This window comes from Accipiter gentilis, chromosome 30 (genome assembly GCF_929443795.1).
Source record: "Accipiter gentilis chromosome 30, bAccGen1.1, whole genome shotgun sequence".
Taxonomy (NCBI): Eukaryota; Metazoa; Chordata; class Aves; order Accipitriformes; family Accipitridae; genus Astur; species Astur gentilis.
In genome coordinates, this window is record NC_064909.1 from 1,150,869 (window position 1) to 1,173,926 (window position 23,058).

At 42.3% G+C, this 23,058-nt stretch overlaps 1 protein-coding gene across 1 annotated transcript in view; it reads left to right on the plus strand.

The window, feature by feature from the left end:
• Nucleotides 1-380: 380 nt before the first annotated feature.
• GLP1R (glucagon like peptide 1 receptor) overlaps nt 381-23,058 on the plus strand; it is an 81,004-nt gene continuing 58,326 nt past the window's right edge. Inside the window, exon 1 of the mRNA XM_049833775.1 lies at nt 381-459. Within this exon, the coding sequence (XP_049689732.1) occupies nt 385-459 (75 nt within the window). The 5' untranslated portion in view covers nt 381-384. The remainder of the gene's footprint in view (nt 460-23,058) is intronic.

Here is a 23,058-nt window from a genome sequence, read left to right on the forward strand (position 1 = left end):
AGAGGCAGAGCAAAATTAAAAAAAAAAAAAGAAGTTGAAAAGGTGAGGGACAGGATCGCAAAGACGCTTTCTCGGCTTTTTTTTTTTTTTTCCTTCCCCTCCCCGAAACAGCCCTTCGCGCTGACGACACCAGCAACCAGCCGCCTGCCCCGCGCGCCGCGGAGCGACCCCCGGAGCCCCCGCCCGCGCGGTTCCCCATCCCCGCCGGGCTGGGCCGGGGCCGCACCGCACCTGGGCCAGCGCCGGCCCCGGCCCCGCCTCCGCTACAAAAGCGGCCTCCGGAGCACTCGCTGCCGCCGCGCTGCTGTCCGTCGCAGCGGAGCGTCCGCGGGGAGCGGGAGCCGGAGCTTCGCCGGTCCCCTGCGCATGGGGGACGCCCCGGGCATGCCCTTCTCCCCGCCGCTCGGCTTCGCTCTCCTGTTGCTGGCGGCCGCGGGAAGGTCCCTCCCCGTGAGGCGGGTGAGTGCCGCGGCGGTGCCGGCGCCGTTCGCCCCACTTGCGCGGCCGCGCTGGGCGGCTGTGGCTGCGCGGGCGCCCGGCCCGGCGTCCCGCGGTTGTTCTGCGCCGTCAGCGCTGGGCAGGCGGTGGCGGGGGGGCACTCTCCGCCGCGGTTTTCCGCGCCGTGGAGCGGGACGCGGCCGCGGGGGAGCCGCGGAAGGGCTGGGGCCGCCGTCCCGGGTGCGCCTCGAGGACGATTAAGAAGTTAAACCCGTTACTTTTTGGGTGTCCGCGCCAACGCTTGCAGCAGCACGAGCAGCCGCCGGGGCGGGGGGGGGGGTCGGTGCGCGGAGACGTTCCGCGCGTGGGACCCGGTGTAGCTGCTGCGCTTGTCGTGTGCGCCCCCGCGAAGGGTCGCGGGGGGGGTGGGGGGGGGGGGCGAGTTCGGGTTGAAAGCGAGCGGGGGGGGGGAAAGGAGCGGGGACGCTCCTGCTGCGAGGACGGCGCCCTCGAGGTAGCGCTTCCCCTCCTCACCAACAGGCAATAATACGCTCGCTTGTCATGTCAAACAAACGTAGTGCCGTGGGGAAAAAACAGCGGGGTCGTGGCGGGGGGAGAGCCTTTCGCTGAAACCGAGCCGAGGGAACGAGGCGGTGCGGGACGCCCCGCAGGAGGCGAACAGCCGGCTCGGCCAAGGTCTGCACCGGGCGGCCCGCCTGGGCGCTGCTTCCCTGGAACGCCGGGCGAATTACTCTAATGCTTCCTCCGGCAGTGCCTGGGTGAAATAACTGAGGCCGTTGGGTTTTCCTCTTGCGCGGGAGCCGTGGGCGCGGTGGAGCTGCCAGCTCTGCACGAGGTGTTCCGTAGAGGAGCCTGGAGCAGCAGCAGCAGCAGGCGCGGGAGCTGGGCTGTGTAGCGCTCACACGGCGCGAGGGTGGGCAAACACAGTAATTGTTGTGAAGAGCAACGAGAGGCGGTGGGGAAGGGGGAGGCAGAGAAGGCTAACTGAGGTTTGGCGGGGTTGGGGACAGAGAAGGACAGGAGCGACTGGTGAGAGGGAGGTGAGATGAGAAGGGCCTTTACTGTAAGGAGGGCAAGGGCAGACTTGAAGCTGAGGCTGTGGGCTGCAGAGTTGAAGGAAGGGGTGGTGAAGCTGATGATGGACCAAGTTTACTGTCTGTGCAGCTTCTTTACAGTTCCTAAAAGTTTCTGAGGTTACTAGTTTATACAGAAAAGCACTAAGATGATCTGTTCAGTTCCCAACTAAGTCTGTAGGGTAATCTCAGCTATTGGCTTCCGGGGTTTGGTGGGGGTTTTTTTGCGGTTTTGTTTTTACTTGTTACGGGCAGCAGGTACAAGTTGCATCAGGGAAAGTAGGATGCAGAGATTTTCCTGACTGGAAAAGATGATTGCATACTGAAATGGGGGCCCAGAGAGGCTGGGGATCCTCCATCTGTGGAGGCATTTGTTATTTGTCAGGGTAAGGCACTGAGCAGCTTGAGCTTGTACCAGTGAGCAAACTAATGATGGGGCTGCCAGAGGCAGAGAATCAAAGTGAAGTACTTTTCTTAGCAAAGGGGTCTCTTTTAGCTGGACGCAGAGCTGGGGGAAGGTGAGAAGAAAGAGGCTTCTCTGGTCTCAAGGCCATGGTTGCCCTTTGGCTTCAGTCTTGCAAAAAAACGAGTACTTTTATAGTCTCTTCTGACACTAGAGGGTCTTATCTGACAACTTGTCTAGAGCAGTGATTGTGCTTGTTGTATGCTGAGAAGATGTACAAAATACTCCGCTCAATTCTAAGTATACAAAAGGATGGGACTTTTGCTGTGGGGAGTCTCTTTTCAGGTTCACTTCAGAGTAGTGTTAAAGGTAATATTTAAAGTAAACTGAAAATAGCACTGCTTAGGCAGTAGTGGACGGTAAAATCTAGGTGATAATCAGCTGCAAGGTCTTCTGGTTTAAATGGGCAAGACAGGTGTGAGAGGAGGGTAGAATGATTTGATAGGGAGTTGGGGAGGAAGTATTCTACTGGGGCTGTCACTACTGTTTTCCTTTGGCCTTCCTCTCCCTCCCCCTAACCCCTCAAACAAGCGAGAAAGGGGAAAGAGAGAAGAGAAAGCTGAGAATGTACATAGAAGGAAGAAAAAGTTTAAGTCCAGAGTTTTTATCTGAGGTGGTTCTACTTATTTGCCATCATTTTAAATGCGGGGTGACTGGACGTTGCTTAGTAAGTGTCTAGATCTTACTGTGTTAAGGGTAGTAAAATGACCAAGAGCTGGTAGCACATGGCTGCATTGCAGAATCTTATTACTAGTGACAAGCCTGTGTCCTTTCCCTGCTTGGCCTTCAGCAGCAATGTCCTGCTGCTGACAGAGCTGACATGCAGCTGGCCACTGGTTCCCTACCATCCAGTCCTCTCTTGGGTTTGGATTTCAGATCCCAGTTTTCTATGTAGTACTTATGCTCAAAGGTTTGATAAGATAATCTTGAAGAAAGTAGTTTAAATGTCAGTGAAGAGCAGACAGAAGCTGTGCCACAGTTCTTAATTGGGGGTTCTGTTCTTCAGACTACCCCGGTGCTTTTGTTCCACCAGCTAAAATGTGAGTAATACAGACTCCTGCATGGAAGTACACACAGTTGAATTCAGTGGAAAGATTACAGATCTTTTGCTCTCCTCAGCTCTTATTTCTGAAGTGCTCTTGTATGGAAATAGAAAAGTACATCAGTATCAACATTAATTAGAGCATATAGGCATTTAGGTATGTGTATGTTATTAGCACTCTCGATTACTATTGAGTTATTCAGTCTTATTTAGATACAGTTGTTAGTCTGTTCTCCAAACCAACAGTCAGCATGACTTCTTAGGTTGCAGGTGTTGCATATAGTTAGGTGTTGGAGGTTGCATATAGTGATGGCTGCTTGCTCACCCTTCTGAAGCCTGCCATGTCTACTTTTATAGTTCTGCAGCATCTGCTTCTTTAACCATGGGTAATCCAGGATCAGGTATTTGTCTCAGAGTACTAGCTTTGAGTCCTGGTAAGCCACGATGAAAAGATGCAATGTGAGGGTGTGGTTTTGAATGCCTCATTAGTCTGCTGTGCTCTGCCCATGACAGCACAGAGATCCCTGTGAGTTTGAATGTCCCAGCACAGGCTTGCAGGACCATGCCTGTTTTGACTCCTCCTTCTGTTGCATGCCCTAATGCTGAGAAAACTGAACTAAAGCTCCTGACTACCGCTGTCCTGTAGATTTGTGTTCTTTAGGAGTCATTAGGGTGGGCAAATGGCTACGGAGCTTGGCTGAAAAACAAATAGAAAAGTGACCTGGCAACTAGTGACTTCATGCAGAAGCAAGGGTGGGGGGTTGGACTGCATCTTGTTTAGTTGGGTCTTCACCTGGGCAAAAATTCCTCCATACTTAGACTGGCTGCAAGTTCTTAGTTATTCTTTTTCTTTCTCCATTTTCTGCTCCCAAAAGCTTGCATAGAGCTGGTTTTCTTGTTTCTGAACAAAATGTGCTAGACCAGTCTGAGCAGCACATACTGGGAGTGGTATAGAAAGCAGTGGAGGAAAAGGTGAACACTCAAGGTCTGACATTGTGCCACCTTGCTGTAGTTATTATTGAAGGCATCTTGGCTGGCTTCTAGGTAATGGGCTTCTTTCTCAGGAATATGGCCAAGTTCTTAAAAAATTTAATATTTGTAGGCCACTTGAATTCATAACTATTTTAGTATGGTGTAAAACTTTGAATTACTTAATAGTACAATCATCTAAATTAATACAGATTAAAACACTGTCCCAAATGACTAAAACTTTTATGTATTCATAAAATAATGGGGGGGTTGTTGTTTGTTGGGGTTTTTTTAGAAAGAACTCTGACTTTCTGGAAACTTTATAAAGCTGGTGACAGTGCATGTGTTATAAAGCCAAATGGCCTAACACAGCAAATCTGATTATACAAGCTAAAAAGAAGATACTTACTTATTTGTTATAATATCACAAACCTAATTGGGGGATGGACGGACAGACGCGATGACATTTCAGGCTTAAGAAGCCTAGGATATCAGATCTCCAAGGGCCAAAGGAAGGGACTGTATTTCACACAGCAGAACAATGACTTGGATCTTGGCATTGTTGTAAAGCTTGAGTGTCTGGTCCAGGCATGTTTAAGTTAGTGAAACAGTTGTCAAATCTTTCTACCTTCCCCATGTTTCTAGTGCCATTGCTGCCCCCCCCCCCCCCCCCCCCCCCCCCCCAACTAAGCAGCAGTCTGAAAGAGTTTGGACAAAAGTATTTGAGGTAAAGTATAGGCAGATACAGCTGGGCATGGAAGGACATGTTTCATGGCTGTACCAGCACTGCTGCACATTTAGTTCTGTTCTGTGAGAAGAAAAACTGACATTCTTGAAGTGATGGAAATTTGCAAAACTAAAACTCCTGCTCTCTGAAAGTTGTAGCTCTGTAGCTGCAATAAAATTCAGTGGAACTGGGCCTGACATACAAAGCATAAACAGTTGTTGTCCAGCTGTCAAACAGATTTTTAAAGGTATTGTGTCATACCCTGTTTCTGTTAGCTTGTCAAACTAAATTGAGCCTTAATTTGCTCTGTTGATTGATCACCAGTTACTTGAGAGGACAAACCAGGAGGAGCCGTTATCTCTGAAATCACAGGGCCTTCACTAGATTATAACTTGGAGAAGTCCTTTGGAAAACTGATTGTTTCCTTCTGCAATGCTGTAGTGGAATGAAAGCTATTATTTTTGCATTTGGCTTCTTTCATTAAAAGCTTTTGTATTTCTTTCACTGTGGTAAACCAGCATATGTACTGCCACTAGGGCTGTCTGCTCAAGTTTCCTTGGTGCAGTGCATCAGTTCTATTAGTTTCTGTGTTAACAAAAGTAAGTTTACACAATAGCAGATATATCCTTGCTATGGAAAAAAGTTGTCTGCTCAGTAGATAGCAGACCTTCAACTTAAGCCCTACAATGTTGTTTTCTTGTCCAGCTGAATTAAAACATTGAGCAGGAACTCCTTTAATTAAATCAAATCTTCCTAACCTAGCTACCCAAGAAAAGACCAAGTTTAATGCTTGCATCCAGTGCTTCCCATCAGAAGAGGGTTAGGGTAAACAGTACCTAGGGATCTCTAGCTTGCCAAACTGAAGGTATTCCCTTCAAATGTCATAGTTTTATACAAAATGCAGCAAATTTGAACTTACAATAGGTGAATTTATAGTTTGCTGCTGGTGGCTGAATACTGTTCTTTGATACCTCTTTTTGTTCAGTAATGGAAACTGGTATTTATAAATTGCAACCACATTGGCCTATGATCTGCTGCATTCCAGTGATCCTTTGGTGTTAACATGGAGGAGCTTATGAAATGCGTGTCAATCTTCACAGGTAGGAGGAGAATCTCCAGGCAAAGTTGCATCATCGTAAGCTGTGGTTTGTAAGCACAAGTGTGGAAAGTCCACCTCTTCCACTGCTGAAGGAAGGCAGATGACTCTTACTGCCATGAAAGTGGACCTGTGCAAAGGAGAAACTCCCTGCAGTTTTATCAGGACTTCAGTAAGCCTTACAGTCTTGCTGGGATACATTGTGGCAGATCTTTGTGGAGGAGAACATGAGTGAATTTCCACCAGTTGTCTTCCCCTTCATCTTCGTAGTCTCATCATCTTAAAGAAACAAGCAACAACCCCTGCCCTCCAATGTATGTGAATGAATTGATACAGCTTGCCAAGCGCAGATAGCGTAAGGATCTCTTTACCAAATGCTTACTTGAAAACCTTGTGAGCAACCCCCTACTCCAGGTTCAAGTATGGCTTATTAATAGTCTTATAAATACTGCAGCTATGTATAGAATAGACACAGGCTTAATTAAAGTTTAAAAATGGTAACTGGGTAGAGGAAATTGTCGTTTACACATGGAAAAGAATAGTTCCTTCAGATGGTCATTTTACTGACTACATCTTATTGCTGTTTCACTATAATTGATTGTTAATGGATTGCTGTCTTAGCTCGGTCTGGTATTGACTGCTATTTTTCTTGCAATTGATTGCATTTCATTGTTCATCCTCTCGCCATCTTTTTTTCTAAATTGTTTTATGCTGGCTTTCCCAATTACCGTATTTTTCTGCCTTGTTCTCTTCTATGCATTGAGTTCAACCTCATTCTCCTATTTTGTTCTTGCCTTGTCTTGCTTATGCTTGTGCCCTGCTGCCTTCTTTGATGCCTTCAGGACAATTTTTGAAGCTTGGATTCTTGTCTTAGATGCGTAGTTTTAGCTGTTGTTTGCTGCTGCGCTCTGTTGCTACTCCTGTGCACTCTTTGCTGCACTATGGGAGAAGTTCAGTAAAGTGAACCCACTTTGTGATTGTGCCTTGGAAATAGCTGAAGAGTCAAGACTGGTGTGGAAGCATCTTCTGCAAATGTTAGGCTATGAACTCCTTGAGCGCAGTTGAGAAGCTTGTGCCTCTTTTGGTGTCCTGCCTTCTTCACTACCTCCTGTTTCCTTAAATGACAAGTGAGCATGACTTAGCTTGCCATCTAAATTTTGTTATACTTGGGGCATATTGTCTACCCACCCACTCATGCCTCTTGCCATTATTCAGACTGATTTTTCTGCTGCCCCCTCTGTAAAATTGCACTGCATTCCACCCCCCCCCCCCCCCCCCAAACAGTTTCTTGCCAATTTGTTAGACTTAATGTCTTCAGGGCAAACAAGGGGTGTGTGTATGGATTTATCTGCATAGGACAATCTCTGAGATCTTGCTCTCTTTAAGACTTGCATTTCTGACTAGGATGTTTTGGTAACCCCTTTGACATCTGCAATTGTGGTGCTGCTCAGCACTTCAGTCTGAGCCACACTGAGAGGCCTAGCATCAGGTAAACCAAAACACTTCTTTGACCATCCTAAGGGAAAAGCTGGAGGGAAAACAGTGCTCTCCTATATATCCATCTGTAAATGGGAGGAATGTTGACCACCAAGACTTTTGTATTGAGTACATATCTGGTGCTTGGCAGAAGCTTATGGAACAGTCCTCCTACACAAGAGTATGTTTTTGCGGCAGCATGAGCAGTCCAGTCTGTGACTTGCTCTTATGCATGGACAAGCCAACTGCAGACAAGAAGCTCAGCTACCAGAAGAGCTGCCTCCTGAGTGCTCTGGCTCTGTTCATAATGGATATTTCTCTGGTGTTTTGAAAGGTGGTCCAACTACTTGTAAGCATGTCTTATGTGTTGAAGCAAGTTGAGGAATGGCAGCTGACACCATAACTAAGCTTTACCATGCTGTCTACTGAGCTCTGATAATCAAGGGAGATGTACAAAACTCCTTCCAAAGGAGTGTGTGGATTGTACCTTTTAAAATCAGACTTGGCATATTTCAGGATACGTAGCATCAGTCTTCCTTTTCCTCTGAATTCTGCTAGCAACAGCCTTCTATGTGTTTCTTTCCACAGGAAACAACTCTTATTCTTCCATTTGCTAATATTCCTGCTCCCTTTTTGCTCTATAGATATCAACACTGCTCATGGTATTGACTAACATCTCCTGGATGCTGTGTTCATCTTTATGTATTGTTTCATTCTGAAAAATGTTCTTTTGCTCAAAGCATATTCTAATTGTTTCATTGCAAGTCAACTCTTTGCAATTAAGTTTCAAAGAGTTTGTTTACAATGTGACCAGATTGAGTCAAATTTTGCATTTGCTTATCTCTTTCATCAGCTCAGTCTTTCTTGGCATCTGAAAAAAGCCCTTGTAAAATGAGTGTGATTGGACTGCATGATAATGTAATGACAATGACTGCATGACTGGGGGGGAGGGGTGTGTGTGTGATAAAAGAGGGATGGCAAGTAGATGACTTCTCAGCTGCAGCAAGTGTGACTCAGTCTTCTAAGTATCTCTTAGACCAAATAAATCAGAGGATTACCTTGTTACCATGATGGGTGACAAAACCTGTCCCCACCTTCAAAAAAACAGAACCAAAAAACCACCCTAAAGCAGAAGTGAACTTCCATAGTATTGTAGAACATCCATTTTTTTAGTTTGAAGTTTTCTGTCACTGTATAGGGCATTAGGAGGGTAGTAGGTGAGAGGGTATGGTTTGTCCCTGCAATTGCAGAGATCTCATCGCCAAATCTGTTAGTTTTTCAATATGACATAGTTGGCTTTTAATGGACAGAAGAAAAGACAAAGGGTCTGTGCTCAGTTAGATGGGGAGACTCTACTTTTAAGTTAGTTGTTGGATTGGAGGCCATGTACGCACAAAGCACTTGAGAAAGTATTCAATGTGCATGTTAGCAGGAGCCTTGGTGGATGCGGCTAGAAATTGTATTCTATGCTGCAGTCCATCTCTAAAGCCCCATCCTTGGGGAGGGGTTGGAGACATTAGACTAGCTTTCTCTTGACTTTGGTCTAGCATCCTTCTGTGATATTCAGCTCTTTCTTAGCTTTTTGTGGAGTGGAAGATAAATCCTAGGCACAGCATGCCATATGTGCTGTCAGCAGCCCAGCAGGTTTTGTTGGGTTTTTTTAGTTTTTTTTCTCTCTCCTATAAAGGACACTAACTCAGAACTATTGCAGGTAAAGTAATGGCAGAAGCCTTGCTCCCTTTGGAGGGCATTTCTGGTCTAGTTTTCTGCTTCTGCAGGTGCCTGGTAGAAATTCTGAAGTATGGGTTTAATGTAACTACTAAGCTGTGGTGTCAAAAAGTAGTGATTACTGCCTTTCAAACCTTCTGGGAGAGACTGACATGCCTGCTATCCGCAGGCTTCTATCATAAGATTAATTTCCTGACATGCACAGGCTCCTGACAATGCAGTAGCCTCTTCATAGATTTTGTTCAAGATGGAAATTGATAACTTGCTCCTCTGACATGTCTAGAGTGCTGTACAGAAGCTACTGAAGAGCTGCTGTAAGACATTTTGACATGCAGAAAGGTCTGGGTGACCAGGAGTATTGGCAAGCATCAGGTCTTTATGCTGAATTGGAGGGGGAAGACCAGGAAACTTTCAAAACACTTGGTTTATAAGTTACAGAATACTCTATTCAAGTTACTACTTAATGAATTAATTTACTCATCCTGATTTGATCTTTGTGTTGTTCAGACTTAGACTAAGCCCCTTGGGATCTGGAATAGGGTGGCAGGGCAAGGTTCCTGTCTGGTTTTGGAAGCCCAGAAGCCTGTTGCCTTTATGGCTGGCTGTAACTCTTATACAGACTGATGATCGTGCTGAGGAGTTTTGTACGCTGAAATCAAAATTCTGCACATTTTGGACAGGGTGAGAACCTAGGCATCAGCACTTGGGTTTTACACTCTGATTCAGTAGGTAAAAGTGAGTAGGAAGCACGAAGTTTGAAAGGAACACAAACGTGTAAGAAGGTAACAGCCTGCCTCATATGCCCTAATATCACTAGAGGTGCTACTGCTGTTGTAGAAAGAGCTAGCCCCTGGAAAAAACCCCTACACTTCCATGTAAGTCACCTTTAAGAGTTGTGAATATTGGTACAGGTGTGCATGTACTACAAATAAGTGATACAGCCCTGTATCACTGGATCAATGATATTTAGTTAGGTCAATCCCCGTCTTCCTCCTTCAGTCCCATTCCTCCCAAATAAAAATATTCTGCTGTACAAAGCTAGTTATACACTTTTAGGTTTTATCCCTTGAGATGGGAAAATGAACAGTATAGTATTTAATCTGAATTATCCAAAATAGCTACTGGTCTTTGCTTTTGTTAGATGCTGTGGTGTTCTCTAATCTATTGCCCTTTTCATTACTGTTTCTTAATGAAGAAAAATTTATCAAGTACCATTTGAAATGTATCACTAAGAATAACAAAAAGATCCCATTCCTTTTAAACTTGGTGACACTGCAAGCAGAGTAAGCTCTGGAAAAAAAGACAGGAAGCTATTATATGCTGTTTAAAGTAACACTGCATAGTTATAAATTGCACGTCAAATAAATTAAGATGTATCTGTAGTGGACTTCCTTCAAAGGAAAAAGAAATGAATTTCTAAATGAAATATGAAGCGTTACAGAGATGGTACAAAAGACATTCAGGTACAAAGGTGGTCAGAAACATCCTGTTCAAATAGTATTTCAGAAAAAGAAGTTCTAGCATATTTTGTGTCGTGATAGATGTGCTTTAAGCTGAGATTGCAGCACTCCTGTTTATTAGTTGTATTTAGCTAAAATTTGAAATAGGAAACTTTACAAAAAACTGCATTCAGTCTCATTCAGCTTAGCTCCCTATGGACTTCCAAGGGGCAGCTGTTGTTAGTTAAAGGATAAACTTGTGTTAGAAGATATCTGTAGAATAATCCAGTGTGCTCTGAATTTGTTCATTGCTCTTTGGGGATTAAGACACCTGATGCTAATGAATGAGGCTATTAAAGCTTTCTAGAGTAAAACTGCTTCTATTATTAATGCGATGTAAAAATAAAAGAATGTTAGCTTTATAGTTTGAACTCTTAACTTAATGGCCTTGCAATAATAGAGATGGTTGTAAATTGCAGGAAACAAAGCTGGAGTTTGAAACTGCATTTCTTGATTATTTTTTTTTTAACTTGTTTTGATGTCTAAGCTACATTGGTGTCTCAGGGCTGGAATCACAGAATGGCTGAAGTTGGAAGGAACCTCTGGAGGTCATCTGGTCCAACCTCCCTGCTCAAGCAGGGCCACCTAGAGCTGGACCTGTGATGGAAAAAAATACTTATTTACTTGTGTGGTAAAAGAACATCCATGCTGATGGGTCATTGACCAGCCAAAGAGCTCTGTATTTCCTTATCTGTTTTCCTACTTTCTTGCTGCTTATGGTAAAAGAATGTTGCTACATTCCCTAACACTTCAAGGCAGCTTTCATCTTGCTCCTCACACCTACCTTTTGCACTCTGCCACCCTTTATCCTTCTTAATTAACTAGAAACTGACTTTACGTGTGGTATTTTACCATTCAAAACTTTTTTCAAGATGGTAAGGTCTAATAAATCTCCATACAATAGACTTACAATCACCTGATTGGGATCAAATAGACCTTTATGTAATTGCACCAACAATGAAACATTGTGTGAGTAGGGAAATGGGCAAATGTTTACACGGATTAATCTCTTCCCCTACATATTAATTCTAGAGGAAGCTTTTACAGTTGTAGACTGTTAGTTTTCTGTAAAAGAAGTCTTGAGTTAGTGCAGCTTTCACTACTCCTGCATAGTTTTGGCAAAAAGATGTCACAGGCTTTGCAAATGTGAACAGCAGTCTCTTGTTTAGACCTTTATGGTGATCTTCCAGGATGCCTTTTCTTTTCCCAGCAGGAAGATAATAGAGAGGGGTTTGGGGGTTGTTGTTTTTGGGGGGTGGGGGGGCGTATTGTGGGGAAACTCTTTCAAAACCTGTTCAGGACAAAATGTTTCTTGTTTTCAGCAGAAAACTGAAATTTCTGTGTGGGCATAGGTGGGAAGTACATGCTTTCAGCTACAAAAAAGTAGTTGGGGTCCTCTTTGGGGACAACAATCTGACTTCTGTACATGAGCAAGGAAAAATGAGAAGATGGGTAACAAACTATCCACATTGTTGCTATAGTAGTCATGATTAGTCTGAGTGATCAAGGGAGATGTGCCATCCAGGACAGTGGTTGGTGGTGGCAAAGAGTCTGGCCAGACTGAAACTTGTGGCTTGTTCACAAGCTGTTGTTCTTTGTTAAAGTTTTCTTTTTATCTTTTTATCTGCGCTTGCAGATAAAGGCTTTCTTCTAGGAATAGGGAATGGAATAGTCAGGTGAGAAAAGAAACAGAGGTGGCCCAAGATTTATGTTAAATGTGTCTTTGTGGCCCCTGTGCAAGTCTGGTGGAACACCTCGTGGCTGATAGATGACAAGAAACGTCCAGGTTTGCGGATGTGTTTGCTTTTTTCCTTGACTATCTTGCACAGAAAGATTTAAAGTTGCAAACTTTTATTATCTTACTCTTCATTTTAGGGAGATTGAGTTGGGTGATTAACACTCCTGGGGGCATATGTTTTAATTATTGAATAGGGAAATAAGTTACCATGTTGCCTTGCATTTTGCATAGAAAGTAGGAGTGGTTGTCACTTCACTATTAATAACAAGGTAGGATGATCACATGTGCATGTTGCAATAATCCATGCAGTAAGGTAACCCCTTCCAAGTACCTGTTTTGGAGGAGTGGTAGTGATGAGTTTTCTTCTGTGTGTGCTTAATTTATGAAGCCTGTGTGCTAGGATACTAATATGATAGATGCCTTGGAAATATCTGTAATAGCTACAGAACGCAGTAGAATATGAATCCCCTTTTGTTTTGAGTGAGGGTTTGAAGGGCTATGTTTTTCTGAAAATGTTCTTGGTTCCTGTGTAATTGTGGCAGGAGAAGTTACAGCTGCACGGTAGACATCTTAATGAGACTTTGTACTATTAGACAGTATACTCTTCAGAGCCAGGCACTTAATAACAAACTAAGCTCTCAGTTGGTGCTACGCATACTACTTAGGGAGATTAAACATTGTAATATTGGGAGAACAATGCTAATGTAAACATCCTTTATAGTTCATGAGGTTAACTTCCTACTTGCTCAAGCTTTCAAAAATTAGTTTCCTTCATGTTTGTCCCTTGTATTGCCCCTTGCTTGTAGAGCTCTCCTTGGGTTCAGCAACTTGGTTCACAGCCTGTCTTTAATCTTTTCTGTGTGCTGTCCCCTGTTGTCTTTGAGAATACTCTATAGTTTTTCTTCAACAGGAAGACTTATACTTCTCATTAATCTTGGCTTTGTCATTCTATCTGAGCTGCTTGGCATAATGCTTAAATAAAGCTTTAAAGAAAATTCATATGTTCAGGTAATTCATGAATATGCCTGTACTTCAGAGAAGGGGAGAGAGAGAAAACCTGTGTACTAGCTGATCAAGAGAAACTAAATTTCCAGTTAGTGTGCTAGAAAGAACTTGCATAAAAATCCCAAATACTTTCTCCTGTCCCCAAATTACATCTAAGATGATGATCTTTATGTGGATGCTACTTTACGGTCTCTGGAGTTTTTTGGTTTGTCTTTAATTTATAGCTGTTCTTATTCTTCCCTCTCTGTTATTTTTGTCATGCTGGAAATATTTGGAGCAAAATCAAGCTCTGGGAATAAACAGATTTATTATGCTGTTCAAAGTGTCTGTATCCTGCTTAATGGACAGCTGGGATTAGCACAGAAGAAAAGTGTTTCTTGAAAGGCAACATGGGCAGCAGACTGTGTCACTGGTAAATGAGAAGATAATTTCATAGCAAATTTGTAGCAAGCTTGGAAAGCTGTCAAGTATGGGATGACAGGCAGCCAACATGGAAACAAACATCCAACTTCCAATACCATTGTGAGCTAACTGCTTTGTGCTTATTTTGCAATGCTTGTCTTTTAGTGTTATGATCCAAACTGGAAAATAAACTATTTGAACAGTTGGGAATGGAAAGTGTCAGCCTACTTTGGTCTTGACTAAATCACTTTCTCTTTAACCTTCTTTTCCCTCTCATCTGTCTTTTCTTCCAGCCTGATGTCTTCTGAAGTTTTTGACCATTTCTGGTCTAAGTAATCTGACAAGAGAAATGTTCTGTGGGTTAGTGTCCTTTCCATTAAAAGTTTTGGTAGAAATGAAGCAGACAAGCTGGCCCATCTGCTGTATGTTTGTCCAGTTGCCCAAGCTGCTTGTCTAATGAGCTCCTCCAGGGAGCACATCCCAGCTCTAGCCAGAGTTATCTCCCTGTCCTCCATATAGTGAGTTACTGCCTTTTTTGGTTGTGTTGTCCTTAAATTCCATTAAATGGACACATAAGACTGAAGTTTTTAGATTTTCTTTTTTTTTTTTTCCTGAAACAGTTGTTTATATTGCAATCAGCCTAGTGAGATCCTGTAGTCCACTGGAGCTTTGCTAAATTGTAGCGATGAGCACTGGTGTTTCTTTTGTTTTTGAAAAGCAAATAAAAATGTCGTCTTTTTTTTTTTAACACTCCATATAGCTAAATGAGTCTTCATTTTGGAGATAGGAAGTACAAAGGATGAAACTTTAATGAATTCATGACTTGCTCATTTTAATAATTGGAAACTGTTGTGTAAAGGATGTTGAGAGAGGTTTGCATGCACCAAGACTTATTCACAGGATCTGAGTAAATCTTGGTTGCCATAAAGGAGGAGGATGCACCTTCCAGTGACCTGAAAAGAAGCTGTTCCTGCAGGTTGTTGGAGCACAAGGTTTTTCATGTACCTGCCATTTCTAGCCTGGTTTTGGCTATGGGCTTTAAGAATATAATAAAAGTTGACCTTTTTTTCCTTTCCACTTAGTATTTTTAATTCTGCATGGGTAATAAGAATGTTTGGCTCACTAGGTAAAAATCTTAATTGCAGCATATTCTACAGTGTCTATGTACCGCATATCAATCTTAAAGGTCTATCTGATCTACTGACTAGTCCTTCATAGGGTTTAAAATTTGTAATTTTATTACTTAGTGATGAAGAATAACTTGGTTTATTTTGTGGGTTGGGTTTGGGGGGTTTTTTTTGTGTGATTTTTTTTTTTTTTTTTTTTAAGGAATATTGGTGATTGCTCTCAGCCTGTTGAGAGCTAGGTGTGACAGAGTAAGACATGGAGAGAGAAGCTGTGGCAGTGAGTTTCTTTAAAAGATGCTCTTCTAATAAAAGTGCATGAGCATCTCGGACAGCTTTGGAGATATTAATCTTATGTTGTGATTTGCTGCATTTCCATAACATGCAAAGTAAAAACTAATTTAAGTATTATATGTTTGTGTATGTGTAAGAAGGGAGGATAAGATGGCTCAGAAATATAGGCAGAATCCAATAATTAAAGTTAGAAAGTGAATGGAGACTATTAATGCTTCCATACTGTGAATCCACTTAAGGTCCTGTGCTTTGAGTCATGTCTTCCTAGACTCCACATACACTCAGTAGGAGAGAGAGGAAGAAGACAGCCAGAAAGGAAAATGGCAAGGGACATGTAATGCTGTATTCTCTGGGTGATTTGGAGGGGTGTAGGAGGGGTGTGTGTATTCACACATGTGCATGTGTGGCTGGTGTAGAGTAGAACTTTCACATACAGTGGCTAATTTACCGATTTTAAACATTTCAGTGAACTTTCTGTCCTCAAAATCTATGCTGCTAAAGCAAAGATAGCTGAGGTGGAAGAGTGGTTGTTGTCTGTAGTGTATCAGTGTGCTACTTCGCTAGCTGTGAGGAAAAGACTTGTATTTTGGGCAAGGTAGTCGGGTATGAAATCTTTTACCAATCTCTAGAAGCAGAGGTGATGTACAGCGCTGATACTGCAGCACTTCTATCTAAGGATTTTGACTACTTTACCCAATCCATTCCTTCTAATTGGAAAAGTAGAAAGAAATATAAGCTACCAGCTGCAGCTGAAAGAGTAAAAATGACACTAAAGGAAAAATTATCTTATAAAAGCACAAATACTTTTAACTTTGAGGTGTTCAAGATGCTGATAGTGTCTCTGGTACCTCCAGCTGTGTAGTTGTCTTCTGTAACAACTTAAACCATTCTTTTAAGAAATGGAAGCGGCAGCTAATATAACTCAAGTGATGATATATAATAAAAAAGTAAGGAAGCTGACAGCAACAAGTACAAACCAAGTTTAAAAAATGCTAATAAAGGTTAAAGTATCTGAAAAGTCTGTGGTGACTAGGGCTAAAGGACAAATAACTGGCTCTTTTGTCAGAAACTAGGTCAGTCTTAACACTGTTGGGGTGGAGGAGTCTGGCCTCTCCTCCACAGGGCTCCAGTGCAGAGTGTTAGCATGGTACCATATGGTAGTAATACCATGAAAAATTAAATTTGCATTTGCTTTCACTAGTAACTATTAGCTGTTTAATCTGATACTCATCCAACAGTGTTGTGAAAAGGCTTAAAAATGATGTAATATTCATAAATACTAACCAACCTGTTGTCTAGGGAAAATTGAATCAGTATATTTTAACTACATCAGTCCCGTTTTATTAATTAAAATTATTGTGACATCCTTCATGTTTTGCAAGGTAATTCCTTTTAAGGAAACTTATTTGCATGGTTAATTCAATTCAGACCAGAAATAAGTGTGGAATTCAATACTGAGGCTAATTGACCACAGTAGCATCTTGCCTAAGGGTGCAGTGGATTCTCTGTCACTTGGAATCTTCAAGTCAAGATTAGATGTGTCTGAGTGGTTAAGCTAGCATGTGTGAGATGGATGCAGGAGTTAGTGTGGGGCTCTAGAAGGTGCTATGCAGGGAATTGATGAGATTTTCATTATGGGTCCTTCTGGCCCATCAAGGTCACCATGGTTGCCATGTTCCATTCCTAGTGGCAAAAAGTGAAAAATCATGAGTCATCTAGTAACAAGCATAGATTAAGAGACTTTAAGGGCTATATCTCCAATAACTGAAGTCCTCAAGTCTTTGTGAGTAAAAACATATGACTTCTAGCTTAATGTTTTTATACAGGTAGTGGGCTTCATTTTAGCCTCCTCTTAGTTCTAAGATGGTGGATAATCAAGATAATTCTTATGTCTTACCGTGAGCTGTGCTGCTTTTGTCTCTGCTTCACAGCAACTCTTATCCTCTTAAGCATTTTGCATGTTTAATTTTACCCTTGAGAGTTTGCCTGGCCAGCTTACAGTGTGATGGCACAAGTGCTTATGGTGGCATAAGGAGAAGAAGGGAGCAAGGCGTGGGGGAGGAAATCACAACCTTTCTCTGAGGACAGAGAAACCACCTCTTTCAACAGCAGTGCTGGTTTATGCTGCTTTAAATGCTGATAGTTATGCTGTAAGATGACCCTGTGCTTCAGAAGTACATCTTAAGGATGAACTGAGATGTAAAACAAAAATTCTTTGCAGAGCATGTTAGTTCAGAAAGCAGACTTTTCTTCAGGAGAGACATGTCAAATAAAGCCACTGCTGTTTTAAGTTTCCAAGTTTTTTCCTCTAGTCTCTTCTCTGCGAATCTGTTCTGTTCCTACAAGTGCTGCTTGATTTAAGGTTAATGTCAGATGGGAAATATCTGGCTGTGAAACTACTAACATGGAATTAATGGAATGATTTCAATTCCTTTAAGTGACCTATCTATTTTCACCTTTATTACTATATGGTCACTGCTTCCCTCAGTGCTTTGAAAATTGGAGCTGAAGGAGGGGAAGCTTTGTGCACAACTCAAAATACTCATTTTGACAAAGGTTAGAGACTTGACTGTAGGGGCAGCTTGTAGCAGCCTTGCAGTACCTACAGGGGGGGCATACAAGAAAGCCAGAGAGGGACTTTTTACAAGGTCATGTAGTGATAGGACAAGGGGTAATGGCTTTAAACTGAAAGAGGGTAGATTTAGATTAGATGCAAGGAAGAAGTTCTTCACTGTAAGGGTGGTGAGGCACTGAAACAGGTTGCCCAGAGAAGTCGTGGATGCCCCATTCCTGGAAGTGTTCAAGGCCGGGCTGGATGGGGCTTTGAGCAACCTGGTCTAGTGGAAGGTGTCCCTGCCCATGGCAGGGGGTTGGAACTAGATGATCTTTAAAGGTCCCTTTCAACCCAAACTGTTCTATGATTCTATGTTATTACAATATTTTTAATGAAATGCTGACTTCCTCTTTGAGTAGCATAGGCTGCATTTTGTTTCTAGATCTGTGAGGGTAGATCAGAAGTGCTTTTCTTGTCTTCAGCTTTGTAGCTTCCCCTGCTCCCAGAACACTGCTCAGCTTTGCCTTTGTTCCTTCCACAGTGTTTCTAATACTACACCTTTTGTATCTGTCTAAAAAATGCAATTTAAATTCTTCATTCTGCTGTTTTGCTTGCTCTGTTGTATAACTGCATCAATAAAAGTTGTCTTCTAAAGAGCACTTCACAATGCATGTGTCAAGATTTGCAATGCACAGTAAAATCTCCTTGTACTGGAGTCCTATGATAATTTAATTCTCATGAGTGTTGGCACACTATGTCTCCCACTAAAATTGTGGGATTGCTTTCTGCTCTCCAAGAGTTTGGGAGTTATAGTTGCTTTTGAATTTTGCTTTTTTCTTCTGTCTCTCTGCATAGCTGCTCAGTAGTTTCTTCTGTCATGTTTGACTGGCTCAGGTAATACATCCCTGACAGGAACATTTACCAGAACAGATGAAAGACATTGTAATGAAAATAACATTTTCTGGTAACAATGTCTGTCAGTCTAAATATGTTTCTGCTTCAGTGGTAAGCATATGGATTCATGGGTCCTACAGTGACCAGAGGAAACTTCTCTCCAGGCTGGGAAAGCTCTTCATGGGGTAGAAAATCTCTGCAGCTAACTGTTCTTGTCCCAGGTCTGTCCATCATTGAAGACAGAAACAATAGAATAACCCTTCAAACACAGGTTTGTACCAGATTTTCAGTCTATCCTACCTGACTTACAGGAGTTTGATTTTATTTATTTATTTATGTCTCTAGAAGATGATGCTTAATTTTGTAGCATGCTGAAATATTAGGCTGTACTTTATTCCCTTGATTTTGAGACTGCATGCTATGCAAGTTGATTTAGGTGTTAAAAAAATTAGCTTTGACATCTACACCCCTGAATGCCAGATAATTTGCCTTGATCCAGAAAATGATAGGAGCCAAGAGAGATTATTCTCATTGAAGTACACCTTGTCAAAACAAAAATTTCAGAGATGGGAAGAGAAAACTGGTCAGTTCCAAAGGACGAATGAAGCATCCCAGGATAGACCTGGGACGTTTGGTCCTGGAGTGGAAACCCTTGTGGTCAGGGCTGAATTCTCCCACCTGTTCAGACAGCTTATGTGTTTGGAAAAATTTATGAAATGGTAAGCCAGCTGAACTGGGAGCTGCCTGCGCCTAGTCAACAGAATGACTTGAGAAGTAGGAATGTGCCTCAAGTCAGTTTTGGTTTTGTTCTTTAAAATGCCTTATCTGAGACTCCGGGCAGAAGCATTCTGTGTTTGGGAATCTGCATTTCCAAACCTTCTTTAGGAGATGCATATGCTTATCCTTTTTCCTTAATCTAGAAAGAACAGGTCTTAAGAATGAGGGGAGGGTGTTGGTGATTGGTGCCCTGTGCTATTATAGGCTGCTATGGGATTGAGCACAGCCAATCCTTCTTTCTGAAGCTGTGGAGGTGTGCAAAAGAGGAAGAAAAAAGCATGAGGGCAGGCAGGCCAGGATGAGGGACCATGTGGCGCAGTGGTTATTTTCAGCCAAGAGAATAGGAATGCTGAGATTCAGCCTCTGACTTAAACAAAAGAACAACAAACACCACCACACGACCCCCAACAAAATAAAAAAACTCCCCACAGGTGTTTTTATACATATTCTTGTCTTCAATAGGAGTGGTGTTTGTTCTTTCAGGATGCTCTTTGGATGGGCTGAAATACTGTTTTGAAGCTGCTCAGGATGAAATGGGATAGGGGGATCTTGTGTGTTTTGGGAAGTTATTGAAAGCCCAGTGTTACTGTTCAGGACTGGAGTCAGTCTGTGCTGTGCTGTCAGTCTGGGCTGAGCAGCTCTGAAGAGACAGGCAGAGGATGAGTGTCTCTTCTGTGCATTGGTCAGATATAAGTGCCTGATGAGAGCTTGCTCTTGAAGCTTTTGAGTTCAAAAGCTTGATGTCATGAAACTTAAAGTCTTAAACCAGTGACAGAATAGAGGGGTTTCCATGGTTAGACCGCTGGTGAAACACTGTTTAAGATTTGCCATTATCAAAGTACTGGCACTTTGCTTTTCTTGAAGGTCTCATTGTAAGTGGTAACTGCTGCAGTCTAAGAGAAAACTCAGCTGGCAGGTGTTGCCAGGGAGTTTCTCACTGAACCAGTAGCTCCTTTTGTGGGAGTTCATTTGCTGCTTCTCACTAGCAGGGAGGATGCTGAAAGGTTTCTTTTTCTGGCGCTCTTGAGCTACTTGAAGTCACTGGTTCGTTAGTAACTAAGGAACAGAAATTTTTACAGGAAAAGCTCCTAGAAGCTGGCAACGGACTTCTCTGAAAGAAAAGTTGTTTTGATCTGCTGTTTGTTTTTTCTGAAGGGTGAGGGATTTGTCCAGAGCGATCCAACCACTGATGAAGTATCTTGTAAAATATGGCTTGGGAAGCATAACTAATGTTATATCATCTGATCAGTCAAGCAGGCCTACAGAAGGGACAGAGAATAATGACTTTACCTCAAAGGGTTGCTTCGTCTTGCATAATGTCAGATGACTACACTAAACTCAATACCGGGCAACATAATATGGGAAGAGAATGCAATAAATATGGAAATCTGGAGAATGTCAGCTGTCCTAAAGTATGATCTCATTTTATGATCTCTGGAAAAGGTATTGCTCAGATATCTTTAATGACACTTCTTTTGTACTATCTATAGTGTAGGGACAGCACTGTAATTTTTTATGTACCTCCTCATTTGACATAGCTTCAGTACTTAAAGGAGAGTAACTGGACTGTCAGAGATGTTGTCTATAATGGATTCAGATTCGCTCATTACACAAGTTGAAGTAAGTAGTTATAAAATTGGGTTAAAACTCATCTATTTGGGGTAGTGAGGGAGGGAGTTCAAACAATAAAGTCTGTTCCAATACTAACACATTTCCAGAACATCTTTTGGTTTTCAAGAAGCATTGTACTTGAAGGACTGATCCTCAACAGGATTGCTTTGTCATGGGGTGAACAGTGGGGTCAAAGGACTCTATTAATACGAAGTTCAGTGTTGGGTGTTTTGGTTTAGTGTTGAGATTTTTTTTTCTGCAACAGTGAAAGAAATGTAACTGTTCACACAAAGTGGTGGTTGGAGCATCAGGATTGGCAGGACTTTTTTTGACAAATTTATGGTAACTCTTGAGGAATTGGATCTTGACCGATGGGCTTAGGGAGGTAGTAATAGCATCCTGCCATTCATATGCTTTCATATTTACTACAGATTAGAAGTGGAGAAAAGCAATGACAAATTGCAGGGGGAGATAAGTTTGTTCTGTGAACAGCTAGCCCTGTTGCAGAGTTGTGCCGTGCTACAGCCTCTGTTTTTAAACTTCTGCTCCCAGAGGTGCTGTTGTGGCAAGCCGAAGCATGTTGTAAGTTGGGAAAGTGCTTTCAGGAAAGTGACTGTATTTAAACCCCAGACAAATTAATTTATTTATGTTTGAAACCTGGAAATAATTATTTTTTTGACAGGAGGAACCTCATCCCAATAAATGCAAGGTGATACTGGGTCACAGCAAAGCTTTCTGTGGTAGCAGTGCTGTACTCTGCTGCATTTGGGCTGTGAACTGAGGACAAAACTGTCTTGTAAATTCAAGCTTATGTCCACACTTTGAACTGAATAAACCTGTTAGGTGGCCAGCTTAGCTTCCACTCTGTTGGCTTTTATTGATGCCAACCTATAGCTTATGCTGACATAACAGATGATTTAATAAGATCCATCTTATACAGGAAAGAATGTCAAGTCAGAGTGAGCATAAAGCTTGTAATGTGGAATCTTCACCTATCTTGGACTTAGTTGCTGTGCTGATCCTGAGCAGAATAACCTTGAAATGATGTGTCACATTGGAGTTTTCAAAGAGGGTGGTAAAGTTTGAAAGTAACTCGGTGGTGCTTCTGACATGAAAGGCAGTAAATGTAATCCGAACCTTCCTGCATGAGGCAGATATGTCATCGTTACTATCCAAGGGAAGAATACTAAGGCTGTACCAAAGTGTGGTTGAATGCCACATTGCCTAGCTTTTGCTTTTGAAGACTAAGATTAGTATTTTGGAGGTCCCAGTGGTTGTAACATTACATATGAGCCTTTAGTGGCAAGTTGAAGTCTTGCATATTATCCTGAAATGTTAAAAGCATGAAAAAGCTGTAACATGAGTGTTCCCATTTAAAAACAGACAATCAAAGACTTAAGAAATACAAATGCAAGGAGGAATTTCTCATTCTGTTGCATGTAAGACCTTTTATATGGTTGTAGGAGAAGAGGGAAGAAGATAGCCCGAGTAGTCACTGGCTGCTTCTGAAGCTCTGAGAATTCTCCCTCCCACTCTGAATGATGCTGTTTTGTGGTGCATTTTGTCTGATCTGAGCCCTCTGCAGGTTTATACTCTGTGTGCTCAGATTTCACTGTATTAAAATAGTGCTTTTGTAGCATTGATCACTTTGGAATCTGTATGGATGTCATTTTTGCTGCAGCAGGAATAGTTTCAAAGATGTTGAAAAGTGATTAAAATGCTTCCTTTTATGGTAGGGTCTATGAAGACAAATGACGGCTACAGAAAGAGGCTTTCCTATAAAGGTGTTAAGGATTCGTAAGGAATTCTGTCTTCAGACTGTTGAATAAGCTAATTTGTCACTAGAGATTAATTACACTTAATTACATACATACACTGAAAGGCTCCCGGTCTTTGTGCTCTTGCCTGTCTTAATTTTTCTGCATCCATTTTATGCTTTTTAGGCTGCACCATTACTTACCTCATTAATGTCCTTCATCCATTCTTGCCTTTTGACTCTTCCACCTTAACCAGTCAGCCATGTTTCCAACCTCTTCTCCTCCACTATCATTCTGTGATATATTTTCACCACAGCGAAACTACTGCTGTTTTTCCTCCCATGGTTCAGTATAACGGGGGGGGGGGGGG